Source organism: Nymphalis io, chromosome Z (genome assembly GCF_905147045.1).
Source record: "Nymphalis io chromosome Z, ilAglIoxx1.1, whole genome shotgun sequence".
NCBI classification, from domain to species: Eukaryota; Metazoa; Arthropoda; class Insecta; order Lepidoptera; family Nymphalidae; genus Nymphalis; species Nymphalis io.
The window spans coordinates 15,955,671-15,978,316 of NC_065918.1; the positions used below are offsets into that span (position 1 = coordinate 15,955,671).

At 32.0% G+C, this 22,646-nt stretch overlaps 1 protein-coding gene across 3 annotated transcripts in view; it reads left to right on the forward strand.

The window, feature by feature from the left end:
* LOC126780499 (forkhead box protein L2-like) overlaps positions 1-22,646 on the forward strand; it is a 109,017-nt gene that overhangs the window by 8,338 nt on the left and 78,033 nt on the right. For all 3 annotated transcript variants that reach the window (XM_050505052.1, XM_050505053.1, XM_050505051.1), the window contains exon 2: positions 181-323. In XM_050505052.1, the coding sequence (XP_050361009.1) occupies positions 181-323 (143 nt within the window). The remainder of the gene's footprint in view (positions 1-180; positions 324-22,646) is intronic.

The window sequence follows — 22,646 nt, forward strand, 5'->3', positions numbered from 1 at the left end:
AACGGGTTAATTATTCGCATTGCTATATTAAGGTTCGGCTTGGTAACCCTTTATGACATTACATCTTTGACATAAAAACTGGCAGCGCATTCAAGTGTCCCATTTGCCAATAAGTTTTAATGTAAAATATAAGTCAGGTTTTATTCAAATACAAAAGTACAACGAAGTTGATTTTCCCAGTGGCCCGCGCCGATGGCGCACGGCAGGGCGGCGACGCACAGCGCTTAATCCCAGACGCGCTGCCCTTCGACATGAACGATATCCCTGCAAACGTGTACGACGCGCGTAGAATGATCTACAACTTGCCTCAAGTTCATCACACTGTAAGTACTATAATATTATTTTATTAAACACAAGCTGGTCGTCCCGACTTTATACAGGTAAAGTTTATACAAAGTAATACTTTATCATTAATAAAAATCGAACTCTTACTACAATCACCACCCTTTTTCATCGTAAATATATTTATATATATACCAATATACATGCCTTATCTTATTTAGGTGTAGAAAGTATAAGAAACATCGTCAAATCAACCTTACTTAAAGTAATAAAATGCCAAAACAATAAGACTAGAACGCTTCGCAGCTCCGTTATTGTCCTGTCACTGAATTTAAAATGTCGTTGCATATGCAAATACTAAATACCCTTTATTAAGCTTTCGTGATTTGGTCATAAGCTGAGTTTATTAATTTGTCAAATTTAAACATATAATAAATCTTTTGAATTTTTGATCAGTACTTGGCACTGCTTTGAATGTACTACACACGACGTAAATAATGCTGTCGTTTTAAACTTGCGGAAGAACCGTAGCCATGTGGAATATGTAGTCATAAATACAAATCACATATTTAATTATATATATATATATAAAAACAATAAACTCAAATTAACAATTTTAACTGAAACTGAGAACGTGCTAATGTGTCAAGGCTATAAAATATTGAAAACAAATGTGCATTAAACAATAAATCTTTTTTGTGACAAAAACAATAAACACTGAAAAAAAAACTTATGTGAGAAAGAAAATAAATGATTTAATGTCGGCGTTGGGTTTCGAACGCAAGTGACCATTCGACTCGGTTGCGTTTGTGAGGGAATTGAATCATTCTGATATTATTTATTACTGGTTTATACCATCGGCTTTTGTTGTTATATTATTTGAAAGCAATATCTATAAAGCTACATAATACCGAAATAGACTGCCTATACTTAAGATTAATATATAAAAGTATTCACTGAACAAATTTGGAATGTACCTACAAATATTCACGGCTATTATACGTGGACAGGCTTATAACTCAGTTTTAACCCAAATTATTTAAGTTTTTATTTAAATTAAAAGATTTTATCATCGTTACTTGTTTTAATAATAATTAGCTATTAAATATATGTTATTGACAAATAATCTTCATAGTGTTGATTAGTAAAATGAATATAGGTTATTGCCGACTAAGCTGTGGGGCACTGTATTTGTAAATATTACAATGTTTTCCGGTAATTAATTTATCAATACCAATTATAAAGCCGTTAGTATACTCATTACATTATTGTTTCCATAAGTTCTTTATAAATGAAAAAAAACTAAGCAAATTGCACTTGCTGCACCCATACACTTGGTAGAAGGGCAACATATATATTTATCTCTCTTTTACTTTCTTTCTACGTCATATCTTTATTCTATCTTATGTCACGAAATGTGGCTAAACATGATGAGTCCATAAAATTTTACCCTCAATTCTCGTCCACTTATCGATAACAGAGACACTGCCCAAGTTATTTAAAAAAAAATAGCATACGTGGACATTCAATTAGATGTTTTTGACACTATTAAAGTAAAAAAAAAATAAGCGTCTGTAATAAGTTGTAATGGCAGTGTGAACCAACGCCATGTTTGATTTTCAGTGACGTCATATAACAAGATGGAACGCTTCGTTAGGCCTATTATTTCGTATTTGATGCAGTGTGAAAATAATGCGTGTATAAGGTATTTTGAATTGAATATAATTATTCAATAACATCGCGACGGTGACGTTCTCTCAGCTAGCGGCTATCAATGTGAACCGTGTTATCTGTTCTCCCGTCATCACCAGTTACATCACCGACCTTGTTTGTTTGACATTTATTCTTGCAAAATACGAAAATGTATTTGTAATCTCAAAGACGTTTATTTAAAAGTTGAGATAATATTATTTATTTATGAAAAATTTAGCAATTGTATTATTTATTTCTTTTTTCATATTTCTTTTTAGTTCAAACTCTTCGGTTGAGGTTAGGTTTGGAGATACTAAGCGGTTTCATTATATTTTGATAAATTAGCTGGACATTTAAAAAATATATAAGTTTGTGGGCATATATAATAGTTGATAAAGCCATTCATCTCTTCATAATTAATCTTTAAGAGTTTAACGTCTGAGTAAAATGTTTTCAATTAAAAGATAATGGAAAATATTTTTTTTGACTAAAAACCTTTTTAATTAAATATTTGTTTTTATAATTTTTAAGTGCCATAAAGACGTTTTTTTATCTTAACTGCTTGGGAAAACCTACTAAAATAAAACTACATTACATTACCAACATCGAATACTTTGTAAAAATATTAATAGATTGTTTTATTTATGTTCATAATGAAACATTAAAATCTGAACCATATTTTGTTTTCACTAATTACATTAAAAAATGTTGACTTTTATTTTTAGTGCCAATAACGCCCAATGCTTAGACCACGCGTTTATAGGTTGTGGGTTAAATTCTGGGCAAACGCCGATTACTTATAAGTGTTATTTCGACGATAATTAGTTAAACAATGCTGTCTTCTTCTTTCACATGTCAAATAAATGGTGACAGAAGGAGATATAAGTGTTTATCTGAACACCCATTAAATAACGTTTATACATAAGCCAGTAATATATAAAGCTTGTGTTGTTAGGGTAAATGTAGAATACGGCAAAGAAATGGATCTGGCGCTGTAATATACACACACGGCAAGCTTGGCACCAACCTCCAATGCATTATGCCTCCTTGTCGGTAATTTCATACCAAATACGGCCATACCAGATGTTGAGGTGACACTTGCTGTTACAACAAGGGTTTTTCACCCTTAGTGGCTATATTCTACTCTGTAACTGCACGGCAACTTGTCAACATTAATATAAATCACATTCATTTTAGCGGTGACATGTTTTAATTGATATTATGATAGTTTTTTTAATATACAAAATATTTGTCAAATAAATGAAAAACCGTAACGAATACAATAGTGAAATAATATATTCAATTAAATGTTATCTTTCGTGCTATTATCAACGTGTAGTGGTCATTAGAAACAAAATAATGTCTTTGAATGAATCACTGTGATCTAGAGAACTAAGATGTTATATATCGGGTGTCTGTTGTTACACTGGTCCACTCAATTTTAACAACGAAACTTATTAATACAGAGTATTGATGTTAGACGGTAAAATGGAAGATCCACGGAAACCAGTATAAAGTCTTACATTTGCTTGTTTATTATCAAGGAGTATCGTAATACGTTTATGCAGTTCTTTACGCTTTGCTGGTTTTTTAATAACTACAATACAGGCTACGGGGTCAAATTCGAACGAGGCCTCCGCCACGGAGGCTGCCATTTATTTAAATTCAATTAAATACATATTTTATTGTATATTTTGTGATTCTTATAAGAATTTGTCTTTTTCATGTTTAATATTTTGCCGATTTGGTTTTGACAGCATAGTTGTATATTATGTTTCTCTGTCTCTACGTGAAAATCTCATTGTATTCGTTCGTTTTGGGTTATAATGACTTCATACTAAGTGAATGAATATGTCATTAAAAACTTGTAACATTTATAAATAAGTTAGTCATATTGAACAAATCAAGTCTTCGCATCGACTCTGATTACGACATCGTGTTTGTTTCACTAATTTAAATAACAATTGTAATCAGTTAATTTATAAAAAACGAAAAATTTAACCTTCGCTTGATGATTGGTAATCAGTCAAAATCCATGCCCATTGTAGATAATTCTCTAGGCATATAATCTTGGCGATCGAAGTAAACATCTCGTGCGTAATAAATACGTAAAGTCAGGGTAATAATATTATTCTGTAGGCATTATACCTAGGTTAATGCCTACATGCAGGAGATCGATCGAGAACATTCGTTTATCGTATATTATTTTTGAAGCAAAACTTCTTAAGCATGCTGTGAATAAAATTTCAAGGTAAAATTCAAATTAAACGTCTCTGACGGAAACGCACCTGCAAGCCTGCAAGCAAGATGTTGCAGATGTCCATGCGCGGTGGTAGTCACTTTCCATCAGGTGAGCCTCCTGCTCGTTTGCCCCCTTCTTATATAAAAATAATAATTAATTATTTTTTTTAAATACAATGAAATCAAGTAGTATTATCAAACAAGCTATTAAATTAACAAAGCATGTAAACAAACCTTGTATTTTTAAAGTAACTCTATTTGTAGCATGAATTTAAAACTTTGCGGATATACGTCAATCGGATGAGAATATAAATGATTCCTGTGTAAATAGTGGGCTTTTGTGAAATAATTCTAGAAAGCACCGTGGGTTTTGTCTCATTTAGTTTGTTTTGGGGTTAAAGAAACTTTATTCTCATCATGAAACACATTCACTAACATGAGAATATAATATTACGACAACAATTGCTCAGCGATGATGATATTATTAAACTATAGAAAAATACAATTTCGAAGAGGGTATTTGTGAAAATTTTGCATTATTGTCGATAGACTGGTCTTATCGCAAATACACGGATTAAGTACAGCTAGGAAGTGGTATGAGTGATTGACAATTTATTATTATTTATTTTATTTTATATTTAAATAAATATATTTATTTTTCGTTGCTACTTTTTATTAAATTTATATTAAATATAATAAGTAATTTTACATTATTATACTGTCTGTTTCATATTATGTATTTACTTATATTATATTAATTTGAACATGTATTTTTAATAGTCTCTTAAGCAGATGCATACTTTTTGCTTCTTTAATATTTTTTGGTAAATTATTAAATCGTTTCGCTCCGTCAAACAAAATATTTTTCTTCCCATAGTTAATAGTACGATGTTTTGATAGTTTTATGTTATAAGCGTTTCTTAATTTCATTCTTTGTGATTGTTGGTTTTTATTCAATTGTATTTCTGTGTGTATATTTTTATCTAATTTTTTTTTTATAAGAATGCAAATAAAGTAATTGTAGGTTTGAGAGACGTTCATTATTTTTTGTGTTGATGTAAAAAAGTCGTAATTAAAAAGCGTTTTTACTAATATGTTCTGCTTAACTTGTAATTGCGCTAAGTTTGTTGGGGCAGCCGTACCCCAGATTTCTATTAAATAGTCTAAATGTGGTTTGATTAGGGAGTTATAAATCGTATACTTTACTTGGCGTGGAAGACATCTAGTAATTTTTCTTATAATTCCGTTTAATGATGTTAATTTGCTTTTAATTTTGTCAAGATGTGGTCTCCAAGTTAAGTGGCTATCTAAAATTAATCCTAAGTACTTTTCTTCGCCTCCTTTATTTATAATTTGATTATTTATCATTAATGGCTTGTGGTGTGTTATTTTTTTTATTTTTGGCTGAAAAAAATATATAATTTGTTTTAATAGTATTCATTGTTAGTAGGTTATATCGGAACCAGATATTTAAATTATTTAAGTCTTCTTAGGCTTCTAAAATTATGGTATGGACGTGACTTGTTTTTACGAGTCGTATCTACAACTGTAATTTTTTTTCTGGACTATCTAGATAATTTCAATCAGATCTATTTAATTGGATTTCTTTTATATTATTTTTGCCGTTATATGTCCACTGCTATGCCATAAATCACGTCAATGTCCATTTCGATGGAATAATATTTGAACAAATCGTAATTATCGATTTATGTTATTTGTATCTATTACATATCTATTGTTTTTATATTCTTAAAAAAAAACATAAAATTAAATTCTATTGAACAACAAAAGTGAATAAGAATGGATACCACACCAATATTTGTTTAAATTTAAAAATACTGCCTATACACAGATGCACTAGCAATTCTCTTACACTCATAGTCCATTGGGACAAAAACGACCGAAAAGATATCAGGGAAAGGCCTAGCGGATTTACGTACTCTCCGAGACATGGGATTGTCACTGCCAACGTCCTAAATCCGGCTGCTTTTGGAAATATCAGCCTCACCTACGAGGCCGTTTATCCAATTAAATAGTAATAATGTTAGCAGTTCATATGTCTCCTTGTTAAAAATATTTCCTTACTCTACTTCGGGCTTTGTGCACTCTTGTCTGGGTACCATCCACTTATCATATATTCTACATCAAAGAAGAAGTACTTAGTATTGTTGTGGTCATGTATGAAGGGTGAGTGAGCCAGAGTGACTACAGGCGCAAATGACATAACATCAATCACCAAGATTGGTGCATTGGCGATGTAAGGAATGGTAAATGGGTTGGCAATTGTTATTCTATAAAAAACATATATGATGTTAATATGTCCATAATATTTCATCATTTAATTTTTAAATCGCATGTCAGAATCTAACCGATCATCACTCGTTACATGAACTTGTGTCAGGGACGACAGATAAACAAAACGAGCGGCTTGCATTACTCGGCTTTTACGTTTTATAATATCAATTGGGAAAAAAAACTCAATGAAAAGTTTTCCTGTACAGATAACATAATTGACTTGAAGGACATATAATATTCAAATATATATATAGCGTAAATACTTTTTTTTTCTATGTTGAATGTTGATTTATATGCAATTGTTTTTTAACTGTGTTATAAAACACATGTATGTGAAACACGCGACAGTGTTGGCGTCCTTTCAGACTATGGGAGTAAGGGAATTAGTGTTGTATCTCGGTATTCTTTAAGGATAGTTGTAGCTTAATAATAGTCTATTACGTGAAGTGTTGAAAGCACGATTTTTGTGGACTTTCGTAATGAATACAATCTTACATCAACCGAGTGCATTCTCTATACCCAGATTAAAGCATTTCTGTTAAATCATGTTAGGAGCTCTTTTCACTACGATGAATTTTGATAATACGGTTTTATAAAACTATTTTTGACGCGTACTTAAATTATTATTATATATAGGTATATGTTGTTTAGCGGTCATATAGAAAATCCTTAGTCTTCTTCGTAAGGTCTATTGATCGCTCTTATAATGAGAGAAATCAAAGAAAAGTCATCAGATATCTAATACAATGTTTTTTAGTAAGGTTATAATTTTTTGGCGTTATGTATGTATAGTTTTTTTTTAGTAATGCCTAACTGATAGAAGCCGAGATGGCCTAGTAGCTAGAACGTGTGAATCTTTACTGATGATCGTGGGTTCAAACCTGGGAAAGCACCACTTAATTTTTATGTGCTTAATTTGTGTATATAATTCATCTCTTGCTTGACGGTGAAGAAAAACATCGCGAGGAAACCTGCATCTGTCTAATTTACTGAAATACTGCCACATGTGTATTCTACCAACCCGCATTGGAGCAGCGTGGTCTAATCCTTCTCCTCAAAAAAAGAGAGAAGGCCTTAGCACTCACTAATCATATATTCTACCGCCAAGCAGCAATATTTTGTATTGCTGCGTTTACGTTTGATTGATAAATGACATAACATCTTAGTTCCTATGTTGACGCATCGGTGACGCAGGTTTATATTTCTTACAATGCCAATGACTATGGGCGGTGGTGTCCACTTACCAACAGTTGATTCTCTTACCAGTCTACCTCATACGATAAATAAAGCACTTCAAACTATCAAACTCGATCCAATAATAAGATAAACTAATGGACAACATATTTTTTGAGATTAAAAAGATTGAATATGCAAATATGTTGATAATTAAAAAAATTAATTAATAACCAACATGTGGACAGAAACATGTATTACGTATTTGTTAATTGCACGATCTGCTATTTATCTGCAAATGAGACAAATATATTTAAATAGGTCTAAATATTGTCGTGTTCGGACAATTGATGCTTGACGAAAGGCCAATTGAAATTTAGACGTGAGTTTTTCGTAATTCAATTTAAATATATCATGCGTGGTCTACTATTCTATATATTTAATTGATTACAACCCGTTTAAAAATACAACTATATAAGTATTGTAAGAAATAATAGTGCAATTTCAATAATTTCACTAATATCGGTTCAATATAGGTCTATAAATGTCTATAAATATCCCGCTACTTACTCGCAACTAAGGTACATTCTTTCGGAGAAGCTATTTCTATAGAGAAACGCCATTTTTTAAACTCTCTGTCATATAGCTGTGCCTGATTAGCATAACGTAAAGGTAAAATATTTCCTCGTAAACGTATTGGTGTTTCTAGCGCTTTTAAATTTTTATTTAATAAGATTTAATAAAAATGCAACCAAATTTATGTAATATCCTTTATGAAAATTATCGAATTTAATATCGTACTGAAACATTTTAATCTTTGAAATATGTCATTCTATATATCACAATTAAAATCATAAATGGTGGACTTGTTAAAAAATAAATCATATGTATATACGGTTCTTTCACATATTCCTTGGAAGTATAGATTATTTATAGTTAAAAGACCTGTCAAATTATTATCGTAAACAATCGGGCATTTTAGAATGTATGGGTGCGTGTAAAGTTAATATAACTGAGTGAAGCTAATCAAAAGAACTCTTTGTTCCGGCATCGAGCATCAACTCGTCGATTTGATGAAATATTGTTCGCCAAAGAAATGAAATCTGATTATCGTGTTTCCACTTAAAGAATCGAGGGTTCCTTATGAGTTTTCGTTATAAGTTTTTTATTAAAATTATATTTTATGCTTTAAATTGCAATTATAAGCTATGTGATAATCAACGTAAACAAGAAGATTTAATCAAAATAAATAATAAAATCGTATCGAACGCACGATGGTTTGCAGCAAGTAACCACTGCTCTATCCAGTCGGCAAATAATTGTGGAAATTTCTATCAATTTCATCCATGGTCCATTGACCATTCCGCATTCTCCCCCAGGGTAATATGCACGCATAATTTGAACTTCAGTCATAATGTAATGTAAATTATTTTAGAACTAGTGATTGCTATCGATTTTGTCAGTAATTTATTTAAAGTAAAGTTTACTATTTCTAGTTACTGCCAGCCTAGCTTAATTGTTACTGTAATTAATGGGGTCTTGTTTAATACAAAACCCCATTATAAGTTTTATAAGTTTTTGAGTTTTCAATCGAGAAATTCGAAGTAACAGCACCCGCTTGGATAGTTAACTTGCTCCATTCATCTTGGCTGTGTTTGCGCACTTGTGCACTACTCTTGCGCAGTTGGCTTGTCTTCATTGAAAATGGCCGTAGCCAAAATCGGTCTGGACGACGTTATATTAGGATTCGTTTCTATTCAGTCTATTTTTCCCATCACCCTTCATTACAAATATTGTATGATATGGAAAACACAGTAGCTTTTCATCTTGTATGCTTATTTGTAAGTCCAAATCTAATTACTTAAAAACTAATTAAATCATTAAGGAATTAAATATTGTAGGAGCAAATGCATTTAAAATAGTACTTATTTGGAGCTTTAGATATTTGGAAAGTAATCATATCATTAATTATATAAAATAAATAATACTGGTGTGTAGGGCTTTGTGCAAGCTCGTCTGGGTAGGTACCACCCACTCATCAGATATTCTACCGCAAAACAGCAATACTTGATATGGTTGTGTTCCGGTTTGAAGGGTGAGTGAGTCAGTGTAATTACAGGCACAAGGGACATAAAATCATAGTTCCCAAGGTTGGTGGCGCATTGGCTATGTAAGCGATGGTTGACATTTCTTACAATGCCAATGTCTAAGGGCGTTTGGTGACCACTTACCATCAGGTGGCCCATATGCTCGTCCGCCTTCCTATTCTATAAAAAAAAAAGCTTTTTAAGATTACATTTTTACAATTATAGTAAATATTACAATTTATTATATTGGTTTGAATATAGTAGTATTGAGTATATTTTTTAATCTCAGTGTAAAAGTATCACTTGTTATGAATTGTCTCACTTCTGTTTCAAATCATGTATGGGTTACCCCATTAAAAAAAGGAGGTACTTCTAAGTCATGCCGCACTGAAATAGTTACTATCGGTAACGGGATGTCAGGGCTACCTACTGCTTATTAAAACGTACTACAATTATTATCACCATCTATAAAATTATGTTAGCAAATAATGAAATGATAAAAATGTACTTCTGTACATACTGTGTAAAATCTTTCCTTTTTCTTTTATTAAAAATATATTATATGAAATGGGAAAATTATTATGACAAAAAAAATAATTATATTACCAAAATTTGATTTTATTCCTAATAATAATGTAACAAATTAAATGTAAAATAACTATTAAAATAACAATTTGTATTTAATAAATCATTAGTGGCCAATACACACTCAATCGTTGAATTGCTGGAACGTACAATTTTTTAATTCAATAGTGCCCGATCTGCAGATTGCAGAGGCCGTCAAAATAAAGTTTCGTTAAAAGCTCCATGTGAAAGCGTATGGATTGAAACGAATTATTAAATATATATAGTTATATTAATAACAATTCCGCTAATAATAATTTCTAGTAAATATACTTCAATTGGTTAAAATTATATATATTTTTTGTAACTGATTAATCAGTTCTTTCTAAACTACTACTGAAAATGAAAATACACGCGGCCTTATAAAAGTTGCTTAGCAGCTGTTTAGTTTTACACTCATTTGTTTCTTTAGGCCGTTACTGATTTGACATTCGAAAGTCAAGTATATTGCATAGTTTAACAGATTACCCGTTAAGCAACGTTTTGTAGTGAGGTCATAAATCATTACTTTATAAGTCGTGCATATTAAAAGCCAAAAACACTTAATAACCGTAGTAATAAAAAAACAAAAAGAATTAAAATAGCAATTGTCTCCACTGTTGACTTCCTTATGGGCTAGTTAATTTTTCGCCTAGAGAAACCTAATTGCGATTCAACGTTCTAAATGCGACCAGCATTTAGTATTTATTAGTAGTAAATGCCTCGTTGGTCTAGTGGCTAATTATAAGGCTGCAGATCCCGAGATTGGCCGCCGCAACCGAAATCAGTTTTATTTTTTATTTTTATGGATAATTATTGTATTGATATATAATTATTTAAGTCTTCGATCTAAATAACATTTATGTAAGAATTAATTAGATTAATTAGTTTTTAATTCATTTAAAATAAAGGAGCCGTCTAGACGACGGTTGTTGAAGTCTAAACTAAGTAAAATGAAGATAGAAATTAAGTAACAATTTATTCACTATTCAATGGTGAGAGAAGTGTTTGAGTAAATATTTCTACATTACCGTATTTCAAGTAACACTACGAACGAGTGTGTCCAGTTTATAGAATTAATCATGTGTTGTTCACAAAGGGAAAATAATTTCATATTCAAACAAATGAGATGTTACTTATTTAGTAACACTCAATGACATATAATTATTTAAATATAAAACGCTCAAAATTATTATATGTACGGTTATGAACTTTTTAAATGTAAATATAATAACGAGAAAAAATAATAGTATTTTTCTCGAATATAAATAAAATTCAATAATCCTTACATGGTGGCTACGAGACAAAAGAGTTCCTACCCATTGTAATAGTATGAAAGCCCGTGCAAATTTTCGGTTAAAATATTTAATCGTGATATGGGCTTCAATATAGTAAATAACAAAATAATATAATTGTAATCTCTAAAATCATTTGTATAACTGAAATACTCACAAAATATTTTGTGAGTATTTCAGCACGCTCAAAAAGTCATTATATAAAATCTAAATATGTACGACGGAAAAATAGTAATACTTTGAAATATTAAACGTATCCACAATGGCAGCCCTCGTTATAGTATTGGTCAGCTGGCTGGCACGCGGTCGACTCGAATGACTCTGTAATTTGACCAGCCCTGTGACAAATGTTTGAAGCATTGCGTTTTAAAGTGTGCCATTTCATGACTCCCGATTGTATTCGGTTATCGTTCTCTCGTTACAAATACGAATCGTAATTGAAAGATTTCCATTATATAAGCCTTATGTATATATATATAAATTATAATATATATTACTTGTAAAAAACTGTTTTAAATGAAATTTCACAAGAAATGAAAGTTCGCATTTTATAATATCGATGTCCAAAGTACATACAATACGGTTTTCAGTATCGCGTGTAAGATCTTGTAATTTATTTATTTCAAATAAAATCTTACTATTCGTGGGCGTTTTGTTGTTGGAGCTGATGAGAATACATCACTACATAAAGTGTCCCTTCAATCGGTCGGACTAACTTAAAAAATACCAAATCGATTATAATATGGTTTCCACTTATGGATAGAATGAATCGTGATAAAGGTTTCGGTGTATAATTTATTACGTTTACTGGTTGGTGTGCAATAGTATTAAAAACGATATATAGTTTTTTTTTATTTTACACATATGTGTCAGCAGTGATCATCATCTTCATCATCACCCTTCGTCGTCCACTGTTGGACATAGGCCTCTCTAATGGCACGCCACTGAGCTCGATCTTGAGCTATCAGTCTCCATCTGCTACCAGCCACTCCGCGTATGTCGTCACTCCATCTAGCCGGAGGGCGTCCTACGCTACGTGTTTTAATATGTATCAGCTCATATACGATCTAAAATATTTTTTTTCTTGCAAGAAGATTCCATTGAGTAATAAATAGTATTTTTATTACAAAAAAATAACAATCAAAATAGCCTCAAAAGTATAGAATCCCTGTAACAATTCTGACATGTTTCATATTAATGCGATGCTAGAATGCCGATAAATTATGCACTAATTGATTGTGGTTATTGCGGCAAATAATTCAAAATAAACATACTGATCGTTAACATTAGTGTAAAAGGTCGAACTATTTGAAGCATTTTATATTCAAATAAATATATGAGTAAATGGGTATCATTATATGTAACATATTTTATACGAAGTAGTATAAAATTATTATTTCCATATATTTAATTCATGAAAGCAAACCAAGATGCTAATTTTTTGTTAGAACACATCAATTTTAATCAGAGTATGTGGATACGAACCCGGATAAGTATCACAGATATCATGTGATTAATTTGTATTTCTTGTGATCGGCATTAACCCGCATTGGCACAGCGTAATTGAAATTTATCTAAACCTTATTTTTAAAAGTAATACCAGCCTTAGGGAAGCAGTTGGAAATTTACATTTAGGGTTAAAAACATTTATTTCCTAAAAAAGAACAAAGTCCACTTAAACTTAGGAACTATCATTAAATATGAAGTACTATACCATAACTTATGACTTATAACTTTGGTATCATACTTTATATAATATATTTAATATAATACTTATAAGTACAACTAAATGCAGTTACTTTAATTTTTATTCATTTAATATTCACTTATTTTATAATTAATAATTACTGTAGCCCAGCAGTGGGACATTCACAGGCTGTTACGGTTACGATTTACTTATTTCTCTCAGCTTTTTATTTGATAACTATTGTACAGTTATTTCTATAGCGTTTAATCTGGAAATAAAAAAAAAACATAAAAAAAACAATAATATGGAGTTTAATATATAAAAACATTTTCGTTGATCTATAAAATAAATATATTTCTTTTTATATTATATACATATGTAGCAACGATATATTCGGCACGCACACACAGGACGGAACAAAATGGTTGCCGGCACGACGTTTGCCGTCGCGTTCTACGAATCGGTTTTACCTCCAAGGCGTGAAAGTTAATTTTCAATGACAAGACCGAAACTTAACTGAAGTAAATGAATCTTTGCTTCTGAATGGTTCATTGCCAAATGTTGCATAAAGAAACGTTCGGTGGTAGGGTTTCGTTCAATTCAATTCGCCTAAGTCTGTGCTAGTCTGGGTAGATACCTCTCTACATATATTCTACCGGCAAACAGCAGTAGTGAGGAAGCCAGTATAACTACAGGCACAAGGGGCATAACATCTTCGTTACCAAGGTTGGTGGCGCATTGGCGATGTAACGAGTGCTTAATATTTCTTACATCGCCAATGTCTATGGGTAGTTGTGACTACTTAACATGTGTGCTCCATTTTCTCGTCCGCCTGCGTACATCATAAAAAAAACTTAAAGCCTCAAGTCAATTATAATAATAAGCTTTAATTCATATTCAAACTAAGATTAATTCGTAAGTTTTTTCACACTGCATATACGATAGGGCTAATTCTATGATCACGATACTATACCATATCCTCTAGGATATTGGTAATTAAAATTCATACTAGACTGCTTTTTATAATTTATTTGTTAATTTATCAACATTATCCGGACCAACTATTTTTGTCTTCTCGTTTATTATAGACAATTTATGTTAAACAGAGGAGGAATGTTTAAACACGTCCCACGAACTTCTTTAAGATATGACTTAGTTATCTAATACCAGTGTAAATGTTCCACAGCTGGGCTCCTCTTCTTTTACAGAGAAGGTTTTATTGGGGCTTATTATACCACGCTGCTTTAATACGGGTTCGTTAATACACGTATACTTATGTGGCAGATTTACACCCGAAACATGCAATATACTCGGAGGTTTTCATTCATCGTCGAGCATGAGATGAATTATAAACATAAATTTAGTACAAGAAAATTCAGTGGGCCTTGCCTGCGTGAATCGGTTAAGATTACTTGTTCACACCGCTGAGCCATCCCGCCGCATGAAGCTCATAAAATGACTTAGAATTCATTATCCGTTTTTCTTAATAAAATTCGTAGCTTCAAATCGGTGCCCTTGAATACACAACGAACAGTGACCCACAAACATAGATTCAAATTTTATTAAAACGCGTACATATAATTACGAGTGTCGCAATTCCTGACCCCGTTTGAAAGTGTAGTGTTGATTAAATTTTGCTAACATAAAGTTTTATGTGACCGTACTTTTCTAGCTACGTAAGCGATTAAGCGTTTGCGCAGCGAATTGCAAAAATGTATTAAAACGTCATCACGATATGTACAAATAAGTTAAACGATAAGATGTGATTTTAATTACGATTAGTTAAATTAAAATTATTGTTTTTTTGTAATTTGTACATAATATAATATCTTTATATGGCCAATATTACGCTTTACGTTGTTATAAATATATGATATATGCTACGGAATATAACTTTTTAAAATTGCTATACCACACGCTTTAAGCATTCCATAGACTAGTTTGACTTCGCATAGTAATACCCGGGGTGACACCTATATAAACATAAAAGTATTTATTATATAAAGAATAGAAATAAAGTTCTATCCCCTTTTTTCAAGGCCACGCGAACAAAGTTGGAAGCTCGTTTGCTTATTAATAAATTTTAGAAAAAAATGTCACAATTAAACAGAATATCCCTCGAAAGCATTGTTAGCTGATCCATGCACGTGAAGGGGATATTGCATGTTTGTGCATTTGTTCATTACGTTCGCTGTTCGTGGGTGGCCCTCTGGTACATTTTTACATACGTATAACTCCTGTACTCTCGGGTCTTCGCCCGGCGTTCAAACGATATTCGACCTTAAAGGGTTGAGTGTAAGGTCAATAGGGCGTGAAATCTCCTTATCGGTGGCATTGGTGCCAATGCTAATTCGGTCTCAAGTGCGTAACAATGGACCTATTTCACGAGCGGGTGACTTTGTTGCGTTTTTTTTTAATTGTTAAACTTACGAACATGGTACATAGATATTTTCTAGTACGTTACAAGTTTGCATTTTTAAAAAAGCATCATAATTTTTTATTATTAATTTTAAAGCTGATTTATCTTAATATAATAAACTTATATTCTTATTAATTATAAGAATTAAATTGTGAAACGAATACCGTGCTAGATTGTCACATTTAAAAAAACGTTTTAATCGTCCTTCCTTTTAGTTTTCTAAAGAATGGCTACTATCGTCAAGTAACCATTTATTTTGCTTACGGATAGTAGCATTTTCTATGAGATCTAATTCAGAAGTGCTACTGGCATGCTACTTACTCTTTAGAAGGCTACGAATAAAGGATAGAAATATAAAAAATAATAGTGTTTCAACAAAACATGTAAGCAATTCGACCATTCTACGATCCGTAAGCAATTTTTAAATGTAGTAATTATCGTAAAAATTAAAGGCAGCTTGATAGATAATAATAAAAAACGTTAATTCGATATTTACACAACATTGATTAAATCAAAAACTTAATGTCAAATAGAACACTGGTTAGGGCTTTGTGCAAGCCTGTTTGGTTACCACCCACTCTTCAGATATTAAACCGCCAAGCAGCAATATTAATATTGCTGTGTTCCGGTTTGAAGGGTGAGTAAATCTGTGTAACTTCAGGCTCAAGGTACGAAACATCTATTTCCCAAGGTTGCTGGAACATTGACCTTTGGCCTTGGCCATCGGGTATCCCATCGGCTAGTTCGCCTACCTAGTACAGAAAAAGAAAATAAAACACCCATCATCTAAGTCTGATAAGTATTATTTTGATGAGGTCTATTTTTGGTCACTATCGTGTCATTCTAACACTTAGTTATTCTTTTCTTTTTTATCGTCGTGTTGTCGTATCGTAACAGCCTGCGAATGTCCCATGATGGGCTAAGGCCTCTTCTTCCTTCACGAGGAGAAGGTTTGGAGCTTATTCCACCACGCTGCTCCAATGCGGGTTGGTGGAATACACATGTGACAGAATTTCAGTGAAATTAGACACATGCAGGATTCCTCTCGATGTTTTCTTTCGTAAAGCAGGATGATTGTTTGTCTTTGTTTCTTTTTTTGTTTTAACTAAACCTTTATATTTATTTAACTTAGTATTGACTGATTTTTTTGTGTTATATTGTCATTACGTAATGTAATATAATTAAAAGTGCTTTTATCTTATTGTTAAATATTTAATGTGTTTGTAGATTGTTAGTGTTTCGATCGCGTCATAATTCAAAATTGCTAAATACCAATTTTCAGAGTTCCAAAGGAATGTTCATACATACTTTTATCTTGGTTGCACGAGTTAGGGTAAAACCTACGACATTAAATATAGAACAATTATTAAAAATATTGTGTTATAGAAGGGATGTGAGCCAGTTCTTTTGGGCAGGTATACTTTTATTCCATTTCGGGAATAGTGGTACTATAATACGTTTCTCCGTGAAAAAGAATTTTTTTATTTCCTATACTTTGGTAGACTGACAACCTGATGAAAAGAAATTTATTGTTAAATATTTAATGTGTTTGTAAATTGTTAGTGTTTCGATCGCGTCATAATTCAAAATTGCTAAATACCAATTTTCAAAGTTCCAAAGGAATGTTCATACATACTTTTATCTTGGTTGCACGAGTTAGGGTCAAACCTACGACATTCAATATAGAACAATTATTAAAAATATTGTGTTATAGAAGGGATGTGAGCCAGTTCTTTTGGGCAGGTATACTTTTGTTCCATTTCGGGAATAGTGGTACTATAATACGTTTCTCCGTGAAAAAGAATTTATTTCCTATACTTTGGTAGACTGACAACCTGATGGAAAGTAGTCACCATCTATAAACATTGGGGCTGTAAAAAATATTAATCATCCCTTACATCACAAATGCGCCTCACAACTTGGGAACTAAGATATTATGTACATTGTGCATGTTGTTACACTGACTCATTTAACCTTCGAGCTGGAACACATCAATACTGAATATTACAGTTTGGCGATAGGATATGTGATGAGGGGGTGGTACCTACTCAAATAGACTTGCATGCAGTCCTACTATTAAGCTGTTCAGTCAACATAATGGTTTACGCCTGCCATTCACAACGAAGAATAGTCAACTACTCAGGAAATAAAAGTGTAAGTGTGTGCACCTATCTCTTCCACTCTCAATTCAATCACTTTCATAATGCAGTACGATGGCTCTCTGATCTTACCAGAAAAAGTTAGGCTCAAGACCAACATACCATAGTGTTTTGAAGATGCTAAAGAAGGTTAATTGAGATTTGCAAAAAAATGAGTTTTACAGCTATCTCTTCAAATGTCATAGAGTTATTGCAAAAACATTTCATTCAATTGGTAAAATAGTTGGTGAACCCTAAAGCAATGTGAGCCAACAACGACTTTATGAAGAAAATGATTTGATTATTACTTCAAAAGCTTTATTTGGAATAATTGCAAGCACTTAAATTAAACTGTCCGCAATCACAGTCTGTGATTTGAGAGGACTAATTAACGGGCCATATGATATAGCCCAATCCCTAATAACAGCTAAGTCACTATTAATCGGCTCAACTACATCACTTGAATTAGAAAATGATGCAATAGTGTAAATCTAAGCATACAGTTGAGAATATGTTATAACGGGAGCAGATTTGCTTAAAAAGAGGCAACACCAATCGACCTTGTGGTGTACGGGATCATACAATTTAGAAAAACTTTAGTCAAATTTTATTTTTGTTTTTTTTCGTATATTTTTCCTAATGAATTGCATCTGAACCTTAAAAAGTGCTATATTGATGTGGATGTAGGTTAAAGCTATGGAAAAGTTACATAAATGCTATTTCAAAAATAAATAAATTACATAATACGAAACTTATAATAAAATCCGTTTTCACCCTCGGCGTCGCCAGCGTGTGTGGGGTAGGTGTTAGGTAAACGATGTTCTTTTCACCTGTCATCACGTACGGAAAATATTACAATGATTTACTAGTTAATAAAAAGCTTACACTCGCATTTATATATATTAGTAAGGATAACAATGGAAGTTAACCAAAGATCGCGTGTATATAATGCGATAAAACACATAATAAAATTTAAGAATATAACTTACATTGGCCTACATTGAATACTCTTCCAACAAAACAAAGATGTTATAATGTGTCTGTAAACACCGATCTCTCAATTTACTAACCATTCAAATTAATTAATAATACAAAAATGTTTGAATAACATATATGTGTACCATCAGTTACTACTAGTCTACTGGTGGTAGCGCTTTGTTCACAGCTGGTAGGGCTTTGTGCAAACTCCTCTGGGTAGGTACCACCCACTCGTCAGATATTCTACCGCAAAACAGCAGTACTTGGCATTGTTGTGTTCCGGTTTAAAGGGTGAGTGAGCCAGTGTAATTACAGGCACAGGGGACATAATATCTTGGTTCCCAAGGTTGGTGGCACGTTAGCGATGTAAGGAATGGTTAACATTTCTTACATTGTCAATATCTGTGGCGTTGGTGACCACTTACCATCAGGTGGCCCATTTGCTCGTCCACTTACCATTAGTATAAAAAGAAACTGATACTTACTCAGGAACAAGTTTAAGAAACAAATCTGTCGATATTATATTAAACTTTTGTTATTATAATTTAACAGCCTGTAAATTTTCCATTTCTGAGCTCAGTACTTAACAGTAATGTTTAGAGTATATTCCACGCTGCTCCAATGGGGGTTGGTGGTGGCTTCTTATTTTCCTTTACGAGCACGAGAGTACTAGAATACTCAGTGGTGCCCGAGTTTGAACCCGTAATCTTCGTTTATGATTAATATTCTAACCACTGCGCCAACCCGGTTGTAATCGGCCTGTTTAGTTTAATTAATGGTTACAAAAACAATATATCCTAATTAGGAGATATCCCTAATTAAGACCTGATGTAACTAATACGATTATTTTGGCAGCTTAACCTCATACAATATCATTAATATAATATGTATTTATTAATTATTATATTACAGAAAATATTTTCGCTTCATTCACCCCGTCTGGGTAGGTAGGTATATTTTTTTTTATTGAATAGGTAGGTAGAAAATGGCCACCTGATGGTAAGTGATCACCAACGCCCATACATTTACATTACATTAGAATTGTAAGAAATTTTAACCATCAATTACATCGCCAATGCACCACTAACCTTGAGAACTAAGATGTTATGTCCCTTGTGCTTGTAATTGGGTATCAGAAACTCATCAGATATTCTGTATAATTCTACCGCAAAACTTAGTAATAAAAATACTTAGTATTGTTGCGTTCCAGTTTGAACGGTGAGTGAGCCAGTGCAGCTCCAGGCGCCGGTGTTTAATTAGGATCAAACTTGCCTCTAACTACCACAAAACTCCTTTGAGTTGACGCTTAATAATCGATATAATAATCGGTCATAAGTATAAATTATTTATTATTATTATAAAAAAAAATTAAATCAAGTTTAATGAAAAACTTAATCGGATGTTATTATGATTCTAGCAAGAATACGTGTCCGTTGAAATTAGTTAATTTAATTAGTTTTGTGTCATCTAAACAATATAAAAAATTTGATATTTTTTAACAAACACATACATAGTTATAAAAAAATCATAGCGAACACGGGCCGCCCGGCAGATGTGAAACATATAAATCGATTGCTATTGCTATTAAACGAATTTATAATAGAACTAGACTAAAAAGTTCAGTGTTGTTAATAAAAAATTTTGCTAAGCAAACATATATATTATGTTTTTAAAATATATATTATATTTTTGCTTCCTGTGGAGTACACGTAGAGCAACGGCGAGAATTATGAGAAGTGTATAAAATACGCGTCACGCACACACGACGAAGCAGTCAGCAGTGGTGGAGAGGAGCGGGCATGACGACATAAAAGAGCGTGATGTCGTTTGCCGTCACGTCATACGAGTCATCTTATCTCCAATTGGCATCAATAGATGTCAGAAACTTGGAAGTATATGTACTCCTTCTATTAACATACAAACGTCCTATTGAATTTTTTTTTTTTAAATATATATTGATATTGATACAGGTTATTATCATCACAACATAATAAATTTATTTAAAAAATATTTTTTTCTATTCTGCTAGCGAATTAAACTTTCTTAAAATTTTTGCATGCTGTGCTTGTATCTAGTACGATAGCCTTAATTTTTGGTGGAACATACATCACCGTAAGGATAAAATTTATTGTATTGAGGTATGTACCAACTTATTTACTATATCACGTTTTGCGAAAGAAATCAGTATTTTGGACAAAATGGAACATTTTATAGTTTTAAAACGAGAAATAACAGATAACACAAAAAAAACAAAAATCTTTGAATGATTCAATAATAATCAATTATTTGTAAACATCTAAACTGTGAATTATAAAATCAATTTAGAAATTATACTAGGCATTTAATAAGATAATAGTAAGGCCGTAAATAAAAACTCGATTTAAAAAATTTATGATATAGTGAACGTGTCACTACTTACATAAATAAAAAAAAATCCTTTAAGAAAAGAGCGTTCTCATTCCTTAAAGGCCGGCAACACACCTGCACCCCTTCGGCTGTTGCAGATGTCTATGGGTGGTATATATATATATATATATATATATTATATAGTGCTAAAAAAAAACAAATAGTTATATCACCGCTGTCAATGATCTATGAAAAATTTAAGTGTGAACAAATAATATGCTGTTATAGAAATTATGTATTCATATTTGCTTCAAAATGTTTCCCATAAAAAAATAATTTATAGAAGTTCTGAAAAAGTTTTATGATTTTTTTTTGAAAAAGTTAATCATTTTAATGAATATTTTTTTAAATCTTGTAATTAATTATTCATATGGGTTCCTTTTTATAATTTCATTTAATGTGTATATTAATTTAAATAAATCTATCAATAATATTCATATAACCAATGTCGTCTAATTTATTCCAACCATCCAGCACAAATACATCGTCGACTTTATTCAAGCGGTCATTAAAGTGATAACAAGCAAAGCGCCAGTGGTTTCATAGCATCCATAGCATTAGTAAATGTGGAACAAACAATAAAAAAATATATTTTTATGATAGAGACACCAATATTAGTGTTTCTATGATACACTAATGTTACAAGCTTAGAGCGATTATATCTCTATTAGGAAGAATTCATAAAAAAACGTATTACGTTCACGGACATTTTAATAGAACGCATCAATACGGTAATATGAATTTGTTTTTATTAAAATCTCGAATTCTCGCTATAAGATTGTGGGCTCAGGCGCCCATTAATTACAGATCTATTTTTGTTTAATCCTATCCCGCAGTCTCTGCTGTCTCCTCGTCACTATGTACACGCTGTGGATATTTTTTGTACTGAAATATTTATTTATAACACTTTTTATATTAATTGTACAGAACTAAATCTTGATGCTTATTTAGAGCATCGCGTACAGTTGAGTTAAAATTAATTATTTTGTTCAGTGGTATTATACTATATTATAGTTCACAGGAGTAGACTATAGTGTATTATGCGCAGTGAGCTAGACTCTGTTGAGAATGGCCGCCGTGACAGAAGATCGGTCACAATAATACAATTAAACCAGTCATATTTAAATTAAAGCTGAGTTGTCATGTTGCCGATTTTGTTTTGGCTTGGACGGCGGATATTTGGACTAACTGACTGCAAGGTCTCACCTTCGCCCATAGTTACACTGGTCGTGCGTCTCCAGTTGATTCAAAGGCACGACTTAGATAACTCGGTTAGCCACGCTTTGTATCTGTATGTTTGGTCATGAGATGGTTCATAGTGAGAAACTCGGCTTGCTAACAGATCGAAGG